Source organism: Jaculus jaculus, chromosome 1 (genome assembly GCF_020740685.1).
Source record: "Jaculus jaculus isolate mJacJac1 chromosome 1, mJacJac1.mat.Y.cur, whole genome shotgun sequence".
Classification (NCBI taxonomy): Eukaryota; Metazoa; Chordata; class Mammalia; order Rodentia; family Dipodidae; genus Jaculus; species Jaculus jaculus.
Window position 1 is genome coordinate 51,248,108 of NC_059102.1, and position 22,646 is coordinate 51,270,753.

The 22,646-nt window shown below is 43.9% G+C and overlaps 1 protein-coding gene across 1 annotated transcript in view; it reads left to right on the forward strand.

Moving 5' to 3' along the window:
• Window positions 1-22,646, forward strand: part of Gldc (glycine decarboxylase) — a 112,003-nt gene that overhangs the window by 83,130 nt on the left and 6,227 nt on the right. Inside the window, exons 17-22 of the mRNA XM_045144434.1 lie at window positions 2,719-2,844; window positions 4,535-4,684; window positions 6,248-6,360; window positions 8,083-8,224; window positions 10,972-11,083; window positions 20,928-21,023. Coding sequence (XP_045000369.1) covers window positions 2,719-2,844; window positions 4,535-4,684; window positions 6,248-6,360; window positions 8,083-8,224; window positions 10,972-11,083; window positions 20,928-21,023 — 739 coding nt within the window. The remainder of the gene's footprint in view (window positions 1-2,718; window positions 2,845-4,534; window positions 4,685-6,247; window positions 6,361-8,082; window positions 8,225-10,971; window positions 11,084-20,927; window positions 21,024-22,646) is intronic.

The window sequence follows — 22,646 nt, forward strand, 5'->3', positions numbered from 1 at the left end:
GCTTCCTGGAATTTAGGAAAGCAGAACCCACCCAGGTAGCTATAAATCCAGCAAAAACTGGACTCAATTTGGATAAACCAAAGTATCAAATCTGTCCCTTTATAACAGTGTTTTAAAAATATATATGTAAAAAAATATATATATATGTATTCATTTATTTGAGAGAGAGAAAGAGGAGAAGAGAGACAGAGAGAGAGAGAGAGAGAGAGCGCACAAGAGTCTCTTGTAACTGTAAATGAACTCAAGACACAAGTGCCACTTTGTGCATCTGGCTTTACATGGGAACTGGGGAATCAAACCCAGGTCATCAGGCTCTATAAGCAAGCACCTTTACCAGCTGAGCATCACCTCAGGCCAACATTGTAATTTTATTTATTTATTTACTTACTTACTTACTTATTTTGGCTTTTTTGAGGTAGGGTCTCACTCTAGTCCAGGCTGACCTGGAATTCACTGTGTAGTCTCAGGGTGGCCTGGAATTCACCGTGATCCCCCTAACTCTGTCTCCTGAGTGCTGGGATTAAAGGCGTGCACCACCACACCCAGCCCAACACAGTAATTTTTAAAGTAAGGGAAAATTAACTTTGTTTGGTTTTCAAGGTAGGGTGTCGCTCTAGCCCAAGGTGACCTGGAATTCACAATGTAGTCTCAAGCAGGCGTCAAATTCATGGTGATTCTCCTACCTCTGCTTCCCAAGTGTTGGGATTAAAGGTGTGCACCACCACATCTGGCAACATTTTAAAAATAAGTTAAGCTCATTAAGTCTACATAGTAAACAACATCTTCTCACTGCCCCCATACCATGGTGTGTCCTAGTTTCCCATGACTGCCGTCACAAATACTATCATCTCATTCCTACCTCACTGATATGTTCTCTCATGAGTATATTTATAAACCTATTCAGAATAATCTTCCCATCTCATGATCCTTCCTAAACTTAATCATATCTTCAGAGCCTCTGCTGCCAGACAAAGTCCTACCCACAGATTCCAGGCATTAGGAAATGGGTATTCTGGGGCTGGTACTCAGCCTACCACAGGATAGTTGACATTTTTAGCTTGTTTGTTTTGTTTCAGAAAACCTCCTTGGTATGAATTCTCATGTTGGCCTGTTAGGAACATTTCATATTTGTTTTTAACATTCTCCTTTTCCTTCCTTTATCAGTATTCTACCCCAAAGCATTTCTTTTAATCCAGTGATTCTTTTGTCTAGTCAAAATATTTGTGAGAGAGAATGTGCCTTTAACTTTGATCCTGAGAAATTTTTTAAAAAGCTAACTACAAAAGGGAAGCATTTAAACAAGATTTTCAGACAATATGACATAACTGACACGTGGCTCCTAAAAGTTGCACAAATCAGGGCTGGAGGGATGGCTTAGCAGTTAAGGAGTTTGCCTGCAAAGCCAAAGGATCCCAGTTCAATTCCTCAGGACCCATGTAAGCCAGATGCACATGGTGGCACATGCACCTGGAGTTTGTTGCAGTGACTTTAGGCCCTGGCACGCCCATTCTTTCTCTCTTTCTCTCTAAAATAAATAAATAAAAGTTGCACAAATCTGTCAGTAGAAGGCTGAGAAAAAACTTTCATTACATTAGGTCTATTTTGGACATGTGATTTTTTTTTTCAAGTAGATTACATTACTGTTTTGGAGGAAAGCACTAGAAGCCAAGTTTTCACTTCATAAGTTGATTTTTTTTTTTTATAATTCTTTTCAAAGGGGTTGCAATACTGATTCTGTTCTTAGTTTTGTTTTAAAAAAGACAACTTTGGGCTCAGTTTGCTTCTTTCCCCTCTTGCATTCTGTGGGGGGAAGCGTTGTGTTGTCCTCTCCTGTGGTAGTACCCCAGATCTTCTCAAGTGTGTTTCCATGTGATGATGTCAAGGAGGGACAAAGGCCAATGGGACTTCCGTAGCCTTGTCCCTACTGACCACCTTCCATAAACAGCCGGTGCTGGGATGTAGCTGTGGTACAGCTCGTGCCTAGCATGTGGGAGGCTTTGGGTTCAAGCCGAGTATCACAGAACTACAAGAAAACCCAGCACCTCTTTAAGTCACAGTGTAGGCTGTGGCTCTCCAGACACCTTTCTTGTGGTTTGTTCAGCTTGAGGCTACATCCCAGCCTTTTCAAATTACTACTGTACCTTGGACAGGAGGCATTCATTTGTGCATGCGTGTGTGCTAGTGTTAACAATGAGTCATGTGAGCACATGACAGGGGTTGATCACTTATCTGCAACCAACCGTTCATAGCAGAGAGAGCACCCACTAAATGTGGGCATAGCTGGGCGTGTGGGCACTAGAAGGTCCGTGGTTATGTCTTTCGTCTTCGTCTGTTCTGAATAAGCTAAGAGAGGCACCAAAGCTGTGATGTGGGCATGTGAGTCCTGAAGTTCAACTGCCAATCTTGTTTCTTTATGTTATAACTAAGATAAAGGTAGAACAAGAACAGGCCTATTTTTAATGCCCTGGGGTAGGGGGAAGACATTCTGGACATCTTTAGGGAAAAATATTTGGGGATTCAAATGGAAGCTCCTCTTTTGGACATTGTTTTGTGGTAGCAATCATTATATCAGATTTTAAGGCATTATTGGTTAGCTTAAATAAAAGCATGTGGTACCTAATTTGTGCTACAAGCATGTTGTAAGACTTTTCTGTAATAAACTAATAGTCTTCTGATTCCCCCCCCCCCCCCACTTCTTCCTTTCTTTCCATTTCCAAGGTCTGCCTCATTCCGAAATCAGCACATGGGACTAACCCAGCAAGTGCCTACATGGCAGGCATGCAGATTCAGCCCGTGGAGGTGGACAGATTCGGGAACATCGATACTGCTCACCTCAAGGCCATGGTACTCACCCTCCCTTCCACAGATGGGGTGGGCCAGACCGGGAAGAGATAGATGGTGGGGGAGCAGGGGCCTGATGGACCGTGTAAACATCATCTTCTCTTGAATTCTAATGAAAAGATCACAAGACCTCCTCTGAGTGAGTCTTGAGGAAAAATGAGTTAAATCTAAAAACCTAACAATCTGTAAGAAAAAGAAAAATGAAAAGCAACAGTCATGTTATTTGACCCCAATAAAAATGACCATGTCTACTGTATCCTGTCCTTCACCAACATCAACAGAGAGAAGGTCCCTTACACCGAGATCCCCACCTCCTGACTCCATTCTGCTTGTGTAAGGCGCTGGATGAATTATTCATGCTGTAGTAAGAGTCCTGTGGGGCCTGTGAGCAGCTTCCCAACCTCACCTTCTCCTTCCTCATCTTCCCCTATTAGTAATTAAATTGGCAGTCACCGTTATACTCAATCGGTGTGTTAGGAATTAAGTATACATGTAGATTTTTGCAAATGTTTGCAGTGATCTCAGCCATGCTGTGCTGGATTCCAGACAGCATTCGACTGTTTCCTCCATCACCACCCCCTACTTCCAACCTCCCAACCTTCAGGAAGAGGTTGCTTAGCAACCGTATCTGTTTTCCACCAGTGGACTGGAGGCTGCATCTTAAAGAGGGATGGAAATCAGTGGAATAGCAATGTGCTTTTTTGTCGGGGCTATTAGGCATGGAGGCTGGGAACCCTCATGTAAGCAACAGCCTTCAACGCAAGCTGAAAGGATACAATGCTGTTCATCTCTTCCTTCCTCACATTCTCTTTTCAACAAATATTCTGAACCAGTAATTAAGTCTCTCTAATATAGAGTATGACATTAGTTTCTTGCTGTTACCACATGGTTCTCATCCGACTTGCTGGCACGTGGGTGGGGGAGTGGTGGCTGGTGACGTAAGCACCAAGGGCGCCAGGTGTGGAAGCGCACATACCTGTAAGACCAACACTTGAAGGCAGAGACAGGAGAATCAGAAGTTCAGGGTCATCCTCAGCTATATGACAAGTTTAAAGCCAGCCTAGACTACATGAGACCCTGTCTCAAAACGAGTGAGGAAGATCTTTTTTTAAAATCAAAACAGTAACACCTTTTGTGGGGATAAGAGTCTGAGGGAAAACAAAATGAGCAGAGAGAGATTAACTCATGCATAGAGCCCCAGAACTCTGGGATAGCTTGTGAGGGGACTCAAAATACTCAAAAGCCTTCTCAACAGAGTCATGGTCTTCTTTTTTGCTTGCTTTTTGAGACTTAGTCTTATGCAGCCCAGGCTGGCCTCATACTGACAGTGTAGCCAAGAATAACCTTGAACTTCTGATCTTCTGCCTCTACCTCCCAGGTGTTAGACTACAGGCATGTGCCATCATGCCTGGCTTTTTATTCTATGCTGGCGATCAAACCCAGTTTTTCATACATGCTAGATAAGCACTTTACCAACTGAACTACATCCCCAACCCAGTCTCTTGGCCTGACAGGATCACACCATTCCTTCCAAATGATTTGTAAGGAGTAATGGCTGTGAGTCTTTCTGCTGTTGCTATATATTTAAACAGGGCCAGTGATTCAAATACTAAGGTTTTATCTTTCAAAATTAAAGCCAAGGGTTTGGCCAAGTAAGAAACACTTCTTCCCTTATCCCTTCTGTACCCCACAGGTTGATAAATACAAGGAGAAGCTGGCTGCTATCATGATCACATACCCATCTACCAATGGTGTGTTTGAAGAGAACATCAGTGATGTGTGTGCCCTCATCCATCAACATGGGGGACAAGTGTACCTGGACGGGGCAAATATGAATGCTCAGGTGTGGACCCTTAGAGGGGCTTTCTTAGCACCCATGAGAACAATGGATAAATTAGAAAATGAACATTTTGCAAGGCTCTGAGTTCCAGCACAGGAAAAAAAAAATGCCCTTCTGGCTTCTTGAGGATTTTTTTAAAATCTAAGTTCAGAACTGAGACAGACTTTTCCTTTCCTGTCCTTTCTTTTCTGTGCTCTGTTTTCTGATGCTGGGGATCAAACCCAAGATTTTGCCCATGCTAAGCAAGCATTCTGTCATTGAGCTAGATCCCAATCCCAAGGCTGACTTTCTTTAAATTTTTTTTTTTGTTTATTTTTACTTATTTATTTGAGAGTGACAGAAAGAGAAAGAGGCAGATAAAGAGGGAGAGAATGGGTGTGCCAGGGCCTCCAGCCACTGCAAATAAACTCCAGATGCGTGTGCCCCCTTGTGCATCTGGCTAACATGGGTCCTGGGGAATCGAGCCTTGAACCCGGGTCCTTAGGCTTCACAGGCAAGCGCTTAACCACTAAGCCATCTCTGCAGCCTAAGGCTGACTTTCTTGACTGCCAGTTCCCTACAAGGCTCCCCAATGTCACTAGGGCTATAGATTTTAGAGGAGGTGATGGGGGTTTCTGAGAACAAGGTAAAAAGGGTGGAACAAAGCAGGGTGAGATTGATTTTCTTAGATTGTCAGATGGTACCATCCCTCTGAGGGTTCGACAAGACAAGGTCTCCTGATTGCCTGGCTTATGGAGTATAGACCCAGATCCTGCTGCTGGTGGATGTTGAGCTCCCATGTCTCTGGACAAGCCACTTCACCTGGGTTTAGCTTTATCAGCTATAATAACAGGGGGACAAGGAGTTCCATCCTGATCGCTTGACCAGTCTGAAAATGTCTGTAATGTGAACCTCCTGGAAAATGCTTCCCTCACTCCTCTCTTTCCTTGCTCATATCTGACTCCTTTCACAGGTGTAGTTCAGGAATTGTCTTTTGCCTCAGTAGCCTAAAGCAGATGCACCCATCCACAGTCACAATTAGCCCCAAATTAGCCAAAGTGGCAGGGTTGCCAGTTGCATGTGCAGCTGGTATATGAGTCATCTCTGGAAGGCTGGCAGTCTCCCTGCCTCTCCCTCAGCCCAGTGTTATCTACATCTCACATCAATGTGCCAAATGGGATATCAGCCGTGTGCACAGTGCCCAGAGCTGAGCGTGCAAGGGAAGGTGACCCTGCTGCTATAAAAGCTGCCTGTTTGATGGCAAGGAGGCACTGACCTCCTTGGAGTTAGTGACCCTTCCTTTCCTCCCTCTTGGGGAGGGCAATTACAAGTATAGACTCTGTTCAGATGCATATTTTTACATCCAAATCGGGATGTAAAAATGGTCAGCTGCTGTTTCTGTAGAAACCACAGCTACTCTATGGATTGACAGGTTCTGATTGCAGAACAGTGTGGAAGCCTTGGCTGTGCACACCATGGATATGGCTCTGCCAGCTTTTCCTCTAAGGGAACAGGACAGATGGAACTAAGCACCTTGGTGGTCTGTCTACCCAGACATTTACTTTTGGCTCTTTCCCTTGGGCATAGGTAGGAATTTGTCGTCCAGGAGACTTCGGGTCTGATGTGTCACACCTAAATCTTCACAAGACCTTCTGCATTCCCCATGGAGGAGGTGGCCCTGGCATGGGGCCCATCGGAGTGTGAGTTCTGGGCTATTCCCCATGGAGGAGGTGGTCCTGGCATGGGGCCCATTGGAGTATGAGTTCTGGGCTATTCCCCATGAGGGAGGTGGCCCTGGCATGAGGCCCATCAGAGTGTGAGTTCTGGGCTCATTCCCCATGGAGGAGGTGGCCCTGGCATGGGGCCCACCGGAGTGTGAGTTCTGGGCTCATTCCCCATGAGGGAGGTGGCCCTGGCATGAGGCCCATCAGAGTGTGAGTTCTGGGCTCATTCCCCATGAGGGAGGTGGCCCTGGCATGAGGCCCATCAGAGTGTGAGTTCTGGGCTCATTCCCCATGAGGGAGGTGGCCCTGGTGTGGGGCCCATCAGAGTAAGAGTTCTGGGCTTGGTTTCAGGATGGCTTTGGAAGCAAAATGGCTCCAAAGTCACTGTTCCTTCTATCATGGTCTTCAAATGCTAAGGATATCTTCATTTATACTATTTTATTTATTTATACTATGTGAGAATATCCACAGAAAAGCTAGAGTGTAGTGACCATGGTGTTCAGAGGGCCTCACTGAGCTCACTTCCAGTTGGGTTGTAGAACAGTTTTGTTAATAGAGTGCTGAGTAGGGAACTTTATTTGATTCTTAGGGGTCAGAGGTGGAATATTAGTACCTGGGCTGGGTTCAGTTTTGAACCTCGATTTCTAAGAATCTTTTAGTTTCTTCTCTCCTCTCTTTATAAAAACAGTATCAGCTGGTAGTTGCACTGAAAGAGATGAAAAGCACTGAACACCTTGCAGCCTTAATTTTCATTACATCTAGACAAGTAAGGAAGAAACAAGCCTTATTGCCAGAAGTCCTTGGGTAACGTCCCCGCACAAGTGAAAGAGTGGTTCCTAGTGGCGAGGGCTTTGTGTTAGAGTAAGAACAGCCTTATCCAGAGCTTCTTCAGTTTTCCAAAATAGTGCCAGAGGGGCTGGTTTTCAAGATTCCTGAAAACCTCGCTTTCACCTCTTTAAGAAATCAAATTATTTGCACGTGCACACACGTGCCATGTTATACATACAGGGGAAAATGTCATAGTGTTGGTCCTTTCCTTCTACCTTGTTTGAGACAAGGTCTCCCTTTTTGTTTTTGCCACTGGGAAAGCCAAACTAGCTGTCCCCAAGCTTTGGGATTATCTTAGTTCTGCCTCTCACTGTGCATAGGGACTCTTGGGCATGTGCCACTTTGCGTCTGGCTTTCTGTGGGTGCCTGGGAATATGTGTAGCAAGTGCCTTTAACAACTGAGCTGCCTCTCAAGGCCCTGCTTTCCTCTTGGGATGAGTATTATATGTAGTTAACGAGTGGCGCCTGGTGCTTCAGCTGGAAGGAGTAGTGGAAGGGGAGCCCCCAAGGAGTACCTTCTCATGGGGATCTTTCTGTCTTCGGTAGATAGCTTGGTAGGGTATGGGGGTGCTGCAGGGACTCTGAGGTAAAGTGGGGCTGGAGCTGCCTGCCTCTGTCAAACCCACCACTACAGATCTTGGTTAAGCTGCTGGACATGGATGACCGGTGGAGAAGAAGGGAGGAAGGGAGGAAGGGAGGAACCCTTCCTTGAGTCCTTCTTTGTTGTTGGCCTCTTAGAGGTTTCAGATCCTCACCATGTTCAGAGTTCCCCTGCTAGGAACAGGACACCCTGCAAGCACCTAGAACTTCCCTGTTTGATTGACTGTATCTTTTTATATCATCTCAATCAATGTGCACTTAAAAATACAGGAAGAAACATCTTGCCCCCTTTCTGCCAAATCATCCTATCATTTCAATCAAGCCGAATGAAGATGCCTGGCCTTTGGGGACAGTCAGCGCCGCCCCGTGGGGCTCCAGTTCCATCTTGCCTATTTCATGGGCTTACATTAAGGTGAGGTCTGAAAACTTATGTTGCTGGGGGAGAGGTGATGGGTAGGAGGGCACTGAGACTACAGACTTCCTCGGTGGGTTGGAAGTGAACCAGTTCATGACTTGCTATGAGAACATTCCTGTGGCCTGAGTGGAAGAAGCCTTCTCTTCAGCTCTTGTTTATGTTTCTCTGTGTTCTCAGAGCGGGTTTACATTAGAGAGGCTGATGCTCCAGATGCACTTTGGCAGACACAGCCAAGTTTCCTGAGCCATGGCATTGCTCTGGCCACGTCCACTGGTTTCCTGTAGGATCCCGACAGCCTCTCACCAGTGAAGAGCAGTGTGTATGCTCATTGCGACACTCGGTTGAGTGGGAGACATCTTCGTAATACATCCCACTTCATTTTGTTTCTCTTGGCAGCATGGAGGCCAAGATGAAAAGTAGCGGAAATTTGCTCGCATGGTGGTTTCGAGAAGCTCTGAGCCCTTCAGAGCTTGGGGAGCCACGTCCGCAGGGCTCATTAGGCTTTCCTTGCTTTGTCCTTCTCAACAAAGCAACTAGCGGAAAGGTTAATTTCATACAGCTCTCGTTCACATTCCACTGGGCCACCTCCTAGAGTGTCAAATCTGGATAGGAATGCTTACTTAGCGGCTCATTAGAGAAGCTTCAGCTCATCTGTGGCCTCGTTAAAGGAAGGGTGGCCACAAACAGCGATGCAGATCATTTTGGAGCTGTTATTCCTGAACAGCATGGCATTTGTGATTTTTTTTTTTCCCCTAACCACCTCTTTTTCTTGACTTTGAGATAGGGTCTTGTTATGTCATCCAAGCTGCCTTGAACTTGTGATACCCTTGTAACAGCATACCAAGTGTAGAATTATAAGCATGTGCCATCATACCCTGCTGGTATTTGTGATTTTTTTTTTTAATTTCTGTTTTTTGCTTGTTTGTTTTTGTTTGTTTGAGAGAGTGATATAATCCAGGCTGGCCTTGAAATGAGGTTACCCTTGAATTCCTGATCTTCCTGCCTCTACCTCCCAATTGCTGGGATTACAGGCATGCACCAATACACCCAACTGCATTTATAATTCGTACTGAAAATTATCTTAGAAGGTGGAAAAACAACTTTGTTCCTCAGAGACTCGAAGCTTCTGTTTAAAATGATACTCCGGCTGATTCATGGGCTTTGTAAATAGGGTTTTTTGACGTGGACATATTTGGGCTAGAGATGATTCTCACATACAGAAAATAAATGCCTCCAGGCTGCTTTGGCTGTATGCCTGGGACACCAGACAGCCCAAGTTTAAAAACTAAAGGAATAGTTTTTAGCCAGGCATGATGGTGTGCATCTTTCATTCCAGCACTCAGGAGGCTGAGGGTGGAGGATTACTGTGAGATTGAGGCCAGCCCAGGACTAGAGTGAGTTCCAGGTCAGCCTGGCCTAGAGTGAGATCCTACTGCAAAACAAATTAGTGTTTAAGTGAGCCTTCTTTTATTTCAGACTGTTAATGATTACTTCTTCCCTGGACTCTAGCTGAAGCCTCTTCTCTTTCTGTGACCCATCGTGGAGTCCCTTAGGACATTTTCTCCCTTATATCCCACAAGTCCCTCCTCACTTCCCCTTGTCTTTATTGCTTGTTCTCACCATCATGTGCCTTGGCCTCATCCCACGGAGAATGAACTCCAGTATTATGTGGCTTTGGGCTTCGAGCCATCAGCATTTTGAAAAAGATGCTTGGTGACTGATGTGTAGGTTGAGAAGCAGCGTGTGGCTAAACCAAGTCCTCATCTGTTCTAGTAATTCGGGCTTAGAATATGAGGTTACAGTCCACGTGGCACTTAGTGACTCCCAGGTGACAACTACACTTTGGCTGTGGTCTTTCTTCTCACTTGGAGCGCTTCCATTCTTCTCATGTACAGATACACATTTCACCATTTTTTAAAAGTTTCCAGTCAAGTTTGAAATTTTACTCTATCTTGGAAGACATGTGTCCTCTAATTACTTGGGATTTTGATACCACTATTGTTTTATTTGCTGTTTTATTTAGTTATGTACTTGATGGGCTTTGAACATCCCTTGTATATGACATCCCTTGGTGATGAAAATTGATTTTTTTTCATTGTTTTTTTGAGGTGGGAGTCACTCTAGCTCAGGTGGACCTGGAATTCACTATGTAGTCTCAGGGTGGCCTTGAACTCACAGTAATCCTTCTACCTCAGCCTCCCGAGTGCTGGGATTAAAGGCGTGCGCCACCACCCCCAGTGGAAAATTGATATAATCTTGATTTTAACTTTTTTTGCTGTTGGTGACTTTTCCCCTATATGAGGGTAGGACTTATTCATTACCAGAATAAGAAAAGATTGAACCTGGCAAATATTAAATATAAATACAGGCATGTTTATGTCCTTCACTCTGGACAATAGGAAAACACACGATAAAAACTTAATGACGATACTAACCAAGATCTCATCAGACTCCTAGAAGTCTCCAGTTGACAGTAAAAACTAAGCATGCAAACACTTAGAATAGAAAAAAGTTCTTTTTCTCTTTAGACAATAGTCAGCAGTTAAGTTTTGCCCTGTTTTAGGCTTTGGTATTTATGACTTTAAAAAATGGAAAATTAATACTTAAAGGAGAAAACCAAAAATTATTTCAGGCTTAGTGGAGACTGACACTGTTCAGTGTCAGTTCCATTCATGTTTAGTCCACAGTGGGGGACTGTTGGACTCACCTAGTCAATGACTGATGACGCTTTCTTTGTATTTCAGATGATGGGAAGCAAGGGCCTTAAACAGGCCACAGAAATTGCGATTTTAAATGCCAACTACATGGCTAAACGATTAGAAAAACACTACAGAGTCCTTTTCAAGGGTGCAAGAGGCAAGTATCAACTCATATTTCCTTCCTCCCTCCTGTCTTTGGCCAAAGAAAGTTGTAGATCTGGTTTTATGTAGTTGGGGTAGGAGTAGAATTCCAGGTCTTCACATATGCCATAGTGCAGGGCTCCTAAAACAGCTCCCATATCCTCAATAGTGTCACTATCACAGTGTGTGTAGACTCAATTCAGCAAGGGGCCACACCATTGAGAAATGCATATGTGAACACCATGAGCTGATTACTCTTAGAGTGCTGTAGGGATGCCCAAAAGAATGGAGCAATTCAGACTGGGGAGAGACAGAGTGGGACAGTGGAATGAGCCTTTTGGAGGCAGCTGTTTCAGATAAGCACTAAAGGAATAGCTGGTGCTGTCCTGAACAGAGAAGAGACACGGGAACAAGCCAGGCAGAAGGAGCTTGCCTAAAATGGTGGGTTAAAGGAGGGAAAAGAGGAGAAAGGGCCAATGAGATGAGGTTGAAAGTGAGCCTGAAATCTTGAAGGTCTTAGAAGGCTTTGGACTTAACTGTGTTTTTTTTTTAAATTTTTTGTTTGTTTGTTTATTTTACTTATTTGAGAGCGACAGAGAGAGAAAGAGGCAGATAGAGAGAATGGGCGCGCCAGGGCCTCCAGCCACTGTAAACGCACTCCAGATGTGTGCGCCCCCTTGTGCATCTGGCTAACGTGGGTCCTGGAGAATCGAGCTTCGAACCGGGGTCCTCAGGCTTCACAGGCAAGCGCTTAACCGCTAAGCCATCTCTCCAGCCCTGACCTTAACTCTTGAGCCAGACCATAGCCATTAAAAGTTTTCAAGCTGAGGAGTGATACAGCTGGATTCATTGTGAGACAGTGGCAAGAGATGAACATGCCCTTGCAGGTAAAACCAATTGGATATACTTACTGTTCACTGTGAAGAGAAATTGCAGGTAGGCCTTTTAGGCCTATATAATAGAAGGACTGGTGGTTGGGAGAACAAAGCCACCCTGGAAATGATGGAAGTAAGAACCAGGTAGATATTTAGAGATGAAAATCGAGCAATGAGAGCAAAACACTTCCAGCAGACAGCGACCATGAAAGGGCACACAGGGCACTTGGTGAGACAGCACTGTGTACCTGGGCATTTATCACAGTGCCTCTTCCTGGAAAACTCTCTGCTTGTTCTTCCTGTTTTTGTTCTGACTCTCTACCTCCTCCCTGAAACCTTTTCTTTCCTGATGGTAAGGACCCACCCCCTCCTCTGAGATCTAGGCCATGAAGAAAGAGAGAGAAGCCACAATAGACAGAGGTGGATGGGGAACAGTCACCTTGAGCAGGAAAAGTGGAAGTGGAAGCCCGGTGGCCTCCTGGAGCATTGGCTGTGGGCCAGACTGAGACCTCCAAAGAGATAGGAGCCTCACTGGGAGGGCAGTCAGTCACCAGAGTGCTGGAACTTCTGCGTGGGATCGTGGCTCCTCCAGCCCAGGCTTACTTTGTATCTACATCCTATGATCTCTCATTTAAAGGCTGCCCTGACCTAATAAATATGGACCCAAAGGAGTTTAAAAAGAGAAAAGAAGTAAATAATGAGAAGCCCTGGTTAGGAATTCTCTCCAGAGAGTAGAAAAGCAAGTGGTAGGGAGTATGTCTCCAAGCTACGCAATGAAATGCTTCTGCAATTGGCATAAAAATATGTTAGAATTACTAATTATGCAAATATAGTTCCCATGCTGTGAAATCCATCTTGCTGCATATTTGCTTTAAAGATGGGCTTAAATGTTTAGTATGTTTATATAAGAAATGTATAGTGTTCAACAGAAATTTTGGGAACAAAGTTGGAGAGATGACTCAGTGGTCAAAGGTGCTTGCTTGCAAAACCTAAAGACCTGTGTTTGATTCCCCTGTACCCACATAAACCCAAACGCACAATGTGGTGCATGCATATGGAGTTTGTTTACGGTGGAAGGAGGTCCTGGCACTCCCATATTCTCTCTCCCCCTCCCCCTTTCTCAAATAAATATTTTTAAAAAGAAAACTTGAGGGCTAGAAGATGGTTTAGTGGTTAAGTGCTTGCCTGTGAAGTCTAAGGACCAGAGTTTGAGGCTCGATTCCCCAGGACCCACGTTAGCCAGATGCAGAAGGGGCCGCACGAGTCTGGAGTTCGCTCGCAATGGCTGGAGGCCCAGGCACACCCATTCTCTCATTCTCTCTATCTGCCTGTTTCTCTGCCACTGTCAAATAAACTTTTAAAAAAGTTAAAAAAAGAAAATTTGGAAAAATAGAAAGGGAACTAGGGAGATGTCTCAGTCAGAAAATGCTTTTTGCCAAGCATGAGTTTGAGCCGCAGTACACACAATAATAAAATGTAGTCCAAGCCAGGTGTGGCGGTGCACATATTTAATCCCAGCACTTGAGAGGCAGACATAGAAGAATTGCCATGAGTTTGTGGCCACTGTGAGATTACATAGTGAATTACAGGTCAGCCTGAGCTAGAATGAGACCTTACCTCAAAAAAAAAAAAAAAAAATTAGTCCACACCTGCCGTCCCAACACCGGGACCTGCATAAAAATCTGCTGGTGTGGGACTGCCCAGTGCTACCCAGCACCAGGGAGGCAGAGACAGGAGAATTCCTGGGGCTTGCTGGCTAGCTAGTCCAGTCGAATCTGTGAACTCTGGGTTCAGTGAGAGACCTGTCTGAAAAAAAGAGGATGGAGAGCAGTTGAGGAAGACACCTTGACATCCTGACATCGCCCTCTGGCATACACACACACACACACACACACACACACACACACACACACACTGTATGCATAATAAATGCATAGATAAAAGTGTCATAGCCAACTATTTGCATTTTGCTCCACTCCTTTCCATGTTTTTCTTATTTTTTAAAAAATATTTTATTTATTTATTGGAGAGAGAGAGAGGAGAGAGAAAGAGGCAGATAGAATAGTTGCACCAGGGCCTCCAGCCACTGCAAACTCCACATGCATGCACTATTGTGTGTATCTGGCTTACGTGGGTCCTGGAGAATTGAACCTGGGTCCTTAGGCTTCTCAGGCAAGCATCTTAACCGCTAAGCCATCTCCCCAGCTCCCTTCTCATCTTTTATACAATTAAGATCATGTGCCAAATGCAGTTTTCGTCTCTTATCTCAAGAGCATGTTCTCATGTTATTAAGCATTCTTTAACACTGACACTGACTCCCTGTCAACATAGATGTCCTATCATTCTAGAATCTTCTTCATTGTTTGCATTTGTAACAATGCTGCAATGAGAATCTTTAACTTAAAGTACATATTTTATCAATTTTATTTTTGAGGTAAAGGCTCACTTAATAGCCTGGGCTGTTCTGAACTTTCTTTTTGTTGTTGTTGGTTTTTTTGTTTGTTTTTTTCCAAGCTACACTCTCTCTCTTCTAGCCCAGGCTGACCTGGAACTCACTCTGTAGTTATAGACTGGCCTCGAACTCACAATGATCCTCCTACCTCTGCCTCCTGAGTGCTGGGATTTTCCATGGGAGCCGCTATGCCTGTCCACTCAGATGATTTTTTTTTTTCTTTAAAACAAAACAGCCTGAGACCACATAGTGAATTCCAAGTCAGCCTAGGCTAGAGTGAGACCCTACCTTAAAAAAACACACACAAAAAAAATTTCTGATTATTTCCTTAGGTTGGTCATAGAAGAGAAATTATCTCAATATTGCTTAATTTTTATTTAATTCTTTTTCTTTTCCAGTGATGGTCTAGGAGTTGTGCTGTAGCCACAGTCCTTGATGATTTATATTTTAAACTTTATGTAATTTTTGACAGATTTATTGAGATAGAATTTATACATCATACTACGCAATATACCTATTTAAAATGTGTGATTCAGTAATTTTTAATTTGTTCAGAGTTGTGCAATGCAGAGTTTAATTTTTTAAAAAGAATAGTGTATGTGCATTGAGTGGGGTGCAGGGAGGGGAGAGGCAGCCCAGGAGAGTTCAGAGTTACCATATACATAGCATTTTTGTGGTGGCCTCCACATAAGAAGGTACTGCCTCCCTCCTGGGGAATGTACAGTAAAAAAAAGATGGATGAAATTTCCATTAGCTTTAACATTTTACCCAGAAATAAATAACAAGTAGTATGTTTCATCCTAAGCAAAACTAGATTGGTGGTTGTAGACTTTATTACTCAGTCCCAAAGTCAGTGAAACCAAAAATTGTCTCATGTTGGTCTGATAAACACATTCATTATACAATTTGCGACTTCATATTTTTGGGCCCTGACAAACAAGCACTGTTGTACCTCAGGGCCCAAAATAGAACTGTTCCCAGTCATCACATTGTATTTTCAAATGTCCAACAGCACTGTTAGACTGTGATTCATGTTTATCATGGTTACCAGCTCTAATTCCAACCTCGGAGTTATGGATGCCTATGAAGCAATTCTTTTAATGAACTCCAGGCCTGCCTTTGGGGGCTCTGTCTTTGAGAGATTTAAGTATCAACTAAACTTTTCAGGGCAAAGGTTTTTTAAATATTTTACTTTTACTTATGAAAGGGAGAGAAAGAGAAAGAAAGGAAGGAAGAAAGAAAGAAAAGGAAGGAAGGAAAGAAAGAAAGAAAGAGAGGGAAAGACTCAAACAAGCAGATAGAGAATGGGTGTGCCAGGGCCTCCAGCCACTGCAAACAAACTCCAGATGTATGTGGCTCCTTGTGCATCTGGCTTATGTGGGTCCTGGGGAATCAAACCTGGGTCCTTTGGCTTGAGCAGGCCTTAACTGCTAGGCCATCTCACCAGCTTGGTAATGGTTTTCTAAAGCAAGAAAGTGACAGGGAAAAATTGGATAGGAAAACAATAATAGTATTCATTCTGTTGGGATGAGGGAAGAAAGGAATTTTCTCAGGTAAGATGATTTTTTTTGTTGGTGGTTATTTTTGTTGTTTGGGGATTTTGAGACAGGGTTTCAGTATATAACTCAGGCTGGCCTCAAACTTGTGATCTGCCTGCCTTAGCCTTTCCCAGTGCTGGGATTATAGGGATGTGCCTTCTCAACCAACTATAATTGTATATACTGTATTTATATAAACTATATATTTTTGTGTGTGTCTGATATGGTGTGGTGTGTGTGGCCAATGTACATGTATGTGCCCATGTGTGTACCATGTATTTGCCTACAGTGCTGGAGCAGAATGTAGGTGTCCTCCTTCATTGCTCCTCTACCTAACCATGTTTGAGCCAGAGTCTCTTACTGATCCCAGAACTTGCCTTCCCTCCTCCTCCTCTTCTTCTTCTTCTTTTTTATTTTTGGCAAGTTTCAGTGATTCTTGGATCTCTGTTTCCCTATAGAACTGGGGTTACAGATGTTTGTAGCTACATCCATCTGTTTATGTGAGCCCTGGGAATCAAAGTCCAGCAGTCTCTCAGGCCTCCACAGGCCCTCATCCTTGCAAAGAAGTACTCTACACCACTGAGCCATCTCTCCAGACCTGTAATGATAAATTTATCTTATTTTACTTATTTGAGAGAGCAGGAGACAGAGATATAGAGGGTGACATACAGCAAGAGAGAACAGGGACACCAGGGGCCTCCTGCCACTGCAAACAAACTGTAGATGCATGTGCTACTTCATGCCTCTGGCTTTATGTGGGTACTGGTGAATTGAACCTGGGCCATCAGGCTTTGAAAGCAAGTGTCTTTAACCACTTAGCCATTTCTTCAGACCCCTGAAATAACATATTTTTAAAGGAAGATTTAAAAAAATATTTTATTCATTTATTTTTATTTTTTAAGAGAAAGAGAGAGAGATAAGGTGGTAAATAGGTGTGCCAGAGCCTTTTTCATTGCAAATGAACTCCAGATGCATGTGGTACCTTGTGTGCCTGGCTTTATGTGGGTACCTGGGAATCAAACTTGGGTCCTCTGGCTTTGCTGGCAAGAGCCATCTCTCCAGACCACCCCATCCCCTCAATTTTTTTTCAAGGTAGGGTCTCACTCTAGCCCAGGCTAACCTAGAATTCACTATTACTCACGCTGGCCTTGAACTCATCATAGTGATCCTCCTACCTCTGCCTCCTGAGTACTGGGATTATAGGTGTGCACCACCATGCCCAACTAAAGCAAGAAGTTTTATATTAAAAAAAAATATTTGAGAGAGGGCAAGGGAGAAAATGGGCATGCCAGGGCCTCTAGCCTCTGTAAACAAACTCCAGATGCATGCACTACCAAGTGCCTTTGGCTTACATGGGTACTAGGGAATCAAACCTGGGCCGTTGGGCTTTGTAGGCACGCATCTTAACCACTGAGTCATCTTTTTCAGCCCTAAAGGAAGAATTTTTCAAACTTCATGAGTCTTACCTTGTAGGCAGCTCTGTTGGCCATGTGATGTGAATGGGAACATCAGCAGGACTTTGTCAGTATACCAGTGTTCTATTAATGTCTTAGTTTCTCAGGCAGACCCAACTCTGCTGCAAATTCCTGTCCCTAAAGAGGTTTCCAGGTATCCCTTGTTTTGTGAGTGGGCAGTGGCCTCAAAGAAAGACCCATATACCCATATGGCCCTGCTGAACCTAGGGGCTCATCCTCAGGGGAACAGCCAGAAGTTTTTTTTCTGTTAGTCATGGTGCCTGGGTTGCCACAGAGGAGCTTGAAGGAGTTTTTATTGCCTACCCAAGCTTTACAAAATCCTTAGTCAGTCTAGTGTTCCTGCTCAGCATCTGAGATCATGCTGGGTAAAGCGGCAGTCTCTGCTCTGGAGGAGGATGCCATCAGCACAGCCCTGTGTTTCCATCCTCAGAAGACATGGTGGGAGGTAGTTCCAACTTAGAGACAGGACACTTTGCTTTTCCATTATATCACTCTTCTCTCTTGTGCTTCTTGGATTAAGTATCTTTTCATGCTGGGCCATAATCCTGATCAGGCCCAGAGAAAACAGCTGCACTGATCAATTTATGTAACTTCCACTTTAGATTGCCCCAGTTTACTAAATGCCACAGCAGGTCCTAAACAGCTTTCTCCTGAAAGATGGAAATAAGATGTGAATCTTGGAATCTGGCCTCTGACAGCCACCAAGTTTAAATTTCATCCCTTCAGGGGCTCAAGAAGTGAGATAGAGAGAGAGAGAGAGAGAGAGAGAGAGAGAGATGATGGAATCCCCCAAGTTAGCATGTGAATGTGACAGTATCCATTGATTTATAAAAAAACATCTGAAAGTAAAGAGGAACTCTTCCCTAGCCACTGGCTGTGGTGGGGGCGCCTGCAGATGAAGTCTTGGTATTGGCAGTGCTGGACTGGACGTGGCTAGATAGGTTTCAGCTGTTACCACTGAGCCTCTGCTTGGAAAGTTCTCTAGGCCCGTCAATGAGTAACTCCTCTCCTGCTGGCATACACCTCATCTGCGCCTGGCTGTCTGCATGCCCTTCAGAGCAATAAGCTTCCATAGCTGTCTTTTTCCTGTCATGGTCACATACTCAGGGTGGCGACCAGAGGCTCAGAGGAGAAAAGGGCAGAGGTTGACACTGGACGCTAGAGGAATCCTGAAATTATTAGTTGATAAGGTCTCAAGCACACTTACGATTTTCTAATGGTTACTTTTGTCACTTTTCCCCCTTAATTTACCTGCCCATGAATAGAAGCTTCTTCATATGAATCATATTCTTAATCAACTCCTCTATCCTTGTCAGAGAGCATATTTTATTCTTTCAAAGTAAAATATTAATTTTATTATATTGTATTTTGTCTCATACAGATATTTTCAAGGTTATGGCTGTTTTGTTCTGTATACTTTACATTTTCTGTTTTATATTTTGATTAGCCAATCTTTTATCATATAAGCAAAATTAAACATATTTTAAAATAGGTGGTTTACCTGGGTGTGGTGATGTACTCATTTAATCCCAGCACTTGGGAGGCAGTGGTAGGAGGATCGCCTTGAGTTCGAGGCCACCCTGAGACTACATAGTGAATTCCAGGCCAGCCTAAGCTGGAGTGAGACCCTACCTCAAAAAATAAAGAAAAAAGGTGGTTTAACATATCTTAATTCTCAGACTCTTTTTTTTTAATTTTTTTAAAATTATTTATTTATTTGACAGCGACTGACACAGAGAGACAGAGGGAGAGAGAGAGAATGGGTGCACCAGGGCTTCCAGCCTCTGCAAACGAACTCCAGATGCGTGCGCCCCCTTGTGCATCTGGCTAACGTGGGACCTGGGGAACCAAGCCTCGAACCAGGGTCCTTAGGCTTCACAGGCAAGCGCTTAACCGCTAAGCCATCTCTCCAGCCCAATTCTCAGACTCTTTTAGTTTCAAACAAAAGCAATCCATTCCTGTTTATTCATCATAAGAGAAGTAGTTAGCAGATATCTTCAGGGGCCATTGTAATGGGAGCTGTTCTTTACCAGCTCGAGAGGTTACTTCTGCTGTCCCTGTCAGTGGGTTCACTGTTGTCTGAGAGAAAAGCAGGCTGTGGAGGAGTTCATTGATGTCTGTGTGTATATGCATCTTCATGGGGGTGCACATGGATGTGTGTGGAGGCCAGAGAACAATCCCAGGGGTTAAACTTCAGATGCTATCCACCTTTTTCAATATATGGCCCCTTACTGACCTGGAATTCACCAAACAGGCGAAACTGGTTGGCTACCAACTTCCAAGGGTCCATCTTCCTCCACCTGCCCAGTGCCAGAATTACAAGTGTGTACCACCACACCCACCGTGTGTGTGTGTGTGTGTGCATGGGAGAGGAGGTCTTTGCATGCTGTGGTTTGTGTTTGTATCACAGGACAACTTTAGGATGTAGGTTGCTGCCTACCTCATTTAGGTAAAAATCTCTTGTTAATCACTCTATTCACCAGGCTAAGTGATTCACAAGTTTCTGGAAATTTTCCTTCTCTGCCTCCCTTCTGGCCATAGGCATGCTGGGATTATGGAAGCCACCATAGCTTCCAGCTTTTACATGGGTTCTGGGGCTTTGAACTGAGGCGCTCATACTTGGGTGGCAAGTGCTTTATCTACTGAACCATCTCCTCAGCACTTCTTGAGAGCTGAGGGTTGAACTCAGATTTTCATGTTTGTATAGCAAGTACTTTACATACAGAGCCATCTCCTCACCCCAGCCATACATGAATGTCTTTTTCTTTTTTTTTTTTTTCAGTTTTTTGAGGTAGGGTGTCTGGCCCAGGCTGACGTGGAATTTACTATGTAGTCTTAGGGTGGCCTTGAATTCATGGCAATCCCTCTACCTCTGCCTCCCAAGTGCTGGCACTAAAGGTGTGAGGCTGAATGTCTTATTAGTAGAAACTTTGCCCAGAAGAAACTCATCAGTTGGAAACCACAGATTATGGGAATCTCCCACCCTGATGCACCCATTCTCTCCTCTCTCTGTCCCTCCCCCACCCCCTCTGCTTCTCTCTCTCTCAAAAACAATAATTTTTCAAAAACCTCAGAAGTTCCTTTGAAGAGTCTATGTGTCATGTGGATGGAAGGATGTTTAGCATACATTCACAGATGACCAGATATTGAAAGCAAAGTTGCCAAAATGCATCAGTGGATCTAGAAATTATGTGTATGGGAGGATTATATTTAATTATTGCAAGTAGAATTTAGGCTCTTAGAATACAAATAATCTAAACTACACACAACTCCTGTTGAATTTTCCAGTAATGCCTCCCAACTTCTAACAGCCATTGCCAGGCTCACGGGTGTGCAGTGGATTGATATCAGACACATGTATAATGAGAATAAGTGAAGTCTTTATTGCTAGCTATAACCTTAGTAGGAGCTCTTAGCCTCTTGGTCCATAAGGATATACATAAGGAGCTGAACTGTTCAGTTGTTTGTTCAGTGAAACAAGCTCATGTTCATGTGGCGCTGAAACAACTTTCCTGAACAGGCTATGTGGCTCATGAATTCATTTTGGACACAAGACCCTTCAAAAAGTCTGCAAATATTGAGGCCGTGGATGTCGCCAAGAGGCTCCAGGATTATGGTAAGCGGCCTTTGACATTCATGCAGTTATTCCTGTGGGCCTGGGCCACCTCCTTCAAGCACTAAAGGAGTATACACGTGCCACGGTCAGCTGATGTATGGGATAAATGGGGAGCTTTGCTTACTAATAACCCTTAAAATTATAGTGAAAATAAAAAGCTTTCTTTCATGATTACACTAGATCTTCAAAAGATGCCAAAGCATGCATCTTGTCTGAATAGCCCATCGTAGTTAAGAAGTCTTTACATCTTAACTCCCAAATGCAAAGCACGGCTGGTTTTTGCCTGTGTTTCTGACCAGTTCTTGCTCTGCTCCTGTGCCTCCCACACCCTTTGTGGAAAGTAAGCTGGTAGAATGGAGCTGTAGACAGCTTCAGGTTCACGGAGATGAACTTCCAAACCAGGCACAGTTATGGAGGAAGGGATGCTTATTGAAGATAGAGGGAAAGAAAGGTCCAGGCAGAACGAGAGTCCAAAGCAACAAGCCACCACAAGCAAGCACACACTTGACTCCAGGCAGAACTCTGCGGATCTTTATAGACTGGAATTCCACATCCACCCGCACACCTTACAGCTGGACCCTGTTATCCTCCCAGTGACGCCTCCTCCAGCAAGGCGGCTGCAGGGCTAAATTACAGACTGTAATAACATCCTGAATGTATTAGGGGCCATTTATTTAAACTACCACAGGTAGAGAAGTACAGCAAGCAACCTGGGTAAGTATGACAGGCGGCACTGAGGTTTATGGCCACTAACCTGGGTATGCTGTAGCTGTTTCAGCTGCTCCAAAGATGAAGTGACAGGTGTGTTTTGCACAAGGAGTATACACCATTCTCTGTAGCCCTTTGAAAGGCATGAGCTCCTTGTCTGTATACTCAAAAGGACTAATTTAACATAGCCATTATCAAAATAATGGTGACATTATGAAGAATGTCAAGGATCCCTCAAATCTCAGATATGCTAAGGTGAGTACACGTGGGGGTAGTGTGAATTTTATGACTTGTTTGAAAGCAAAATGTGAACTTTTAATGTTATAGTGTTACTGCTGCATCATAATAGAACTCCTACTTGTGACTCACTCCTCTTTGAAGGTTCTTATTGTGCAATTATATACAATAAGTGGGAAAGCCAGAGAAAAGTGTTCATAATGAAATTAACTATCTGTCCTCAGTCTCCTTCTAGCAGGAAGAACTCCTTCCTTTCTTTTCACTTAACCTCCCAGCCAGGGGCTGAGTAACAGCAGCCCTTTGAGGTCTTGACTTGCAGTTATCAGGTGCTTTATTCCATCATGCACCTAAATGTCACCCATTTATAGAGAGAAGAAGGGCTGGGAATGATAACTGAAGTCACCACCCATTTCCAAGTCAAATTCTTATCACCTGACCTCAGCACTATTTTGGTGTTTGCTGGAAGGATTTCCACACTTGCCCAAAGCCTGGAATAATTCAGGTGCATAAGTGACAATCAGCACATATGTGCTAATAAATAAGATTACACAAATAGCTATTATACACAGAACAGTGAAATTGATAACAGAGGTTTTGGGTCTTAACCAGACTAATTGAACCCCGACCTTCAGGGAAAAGGCTTAGTCATCTGTATAGTTAACAATATAATTATAACTG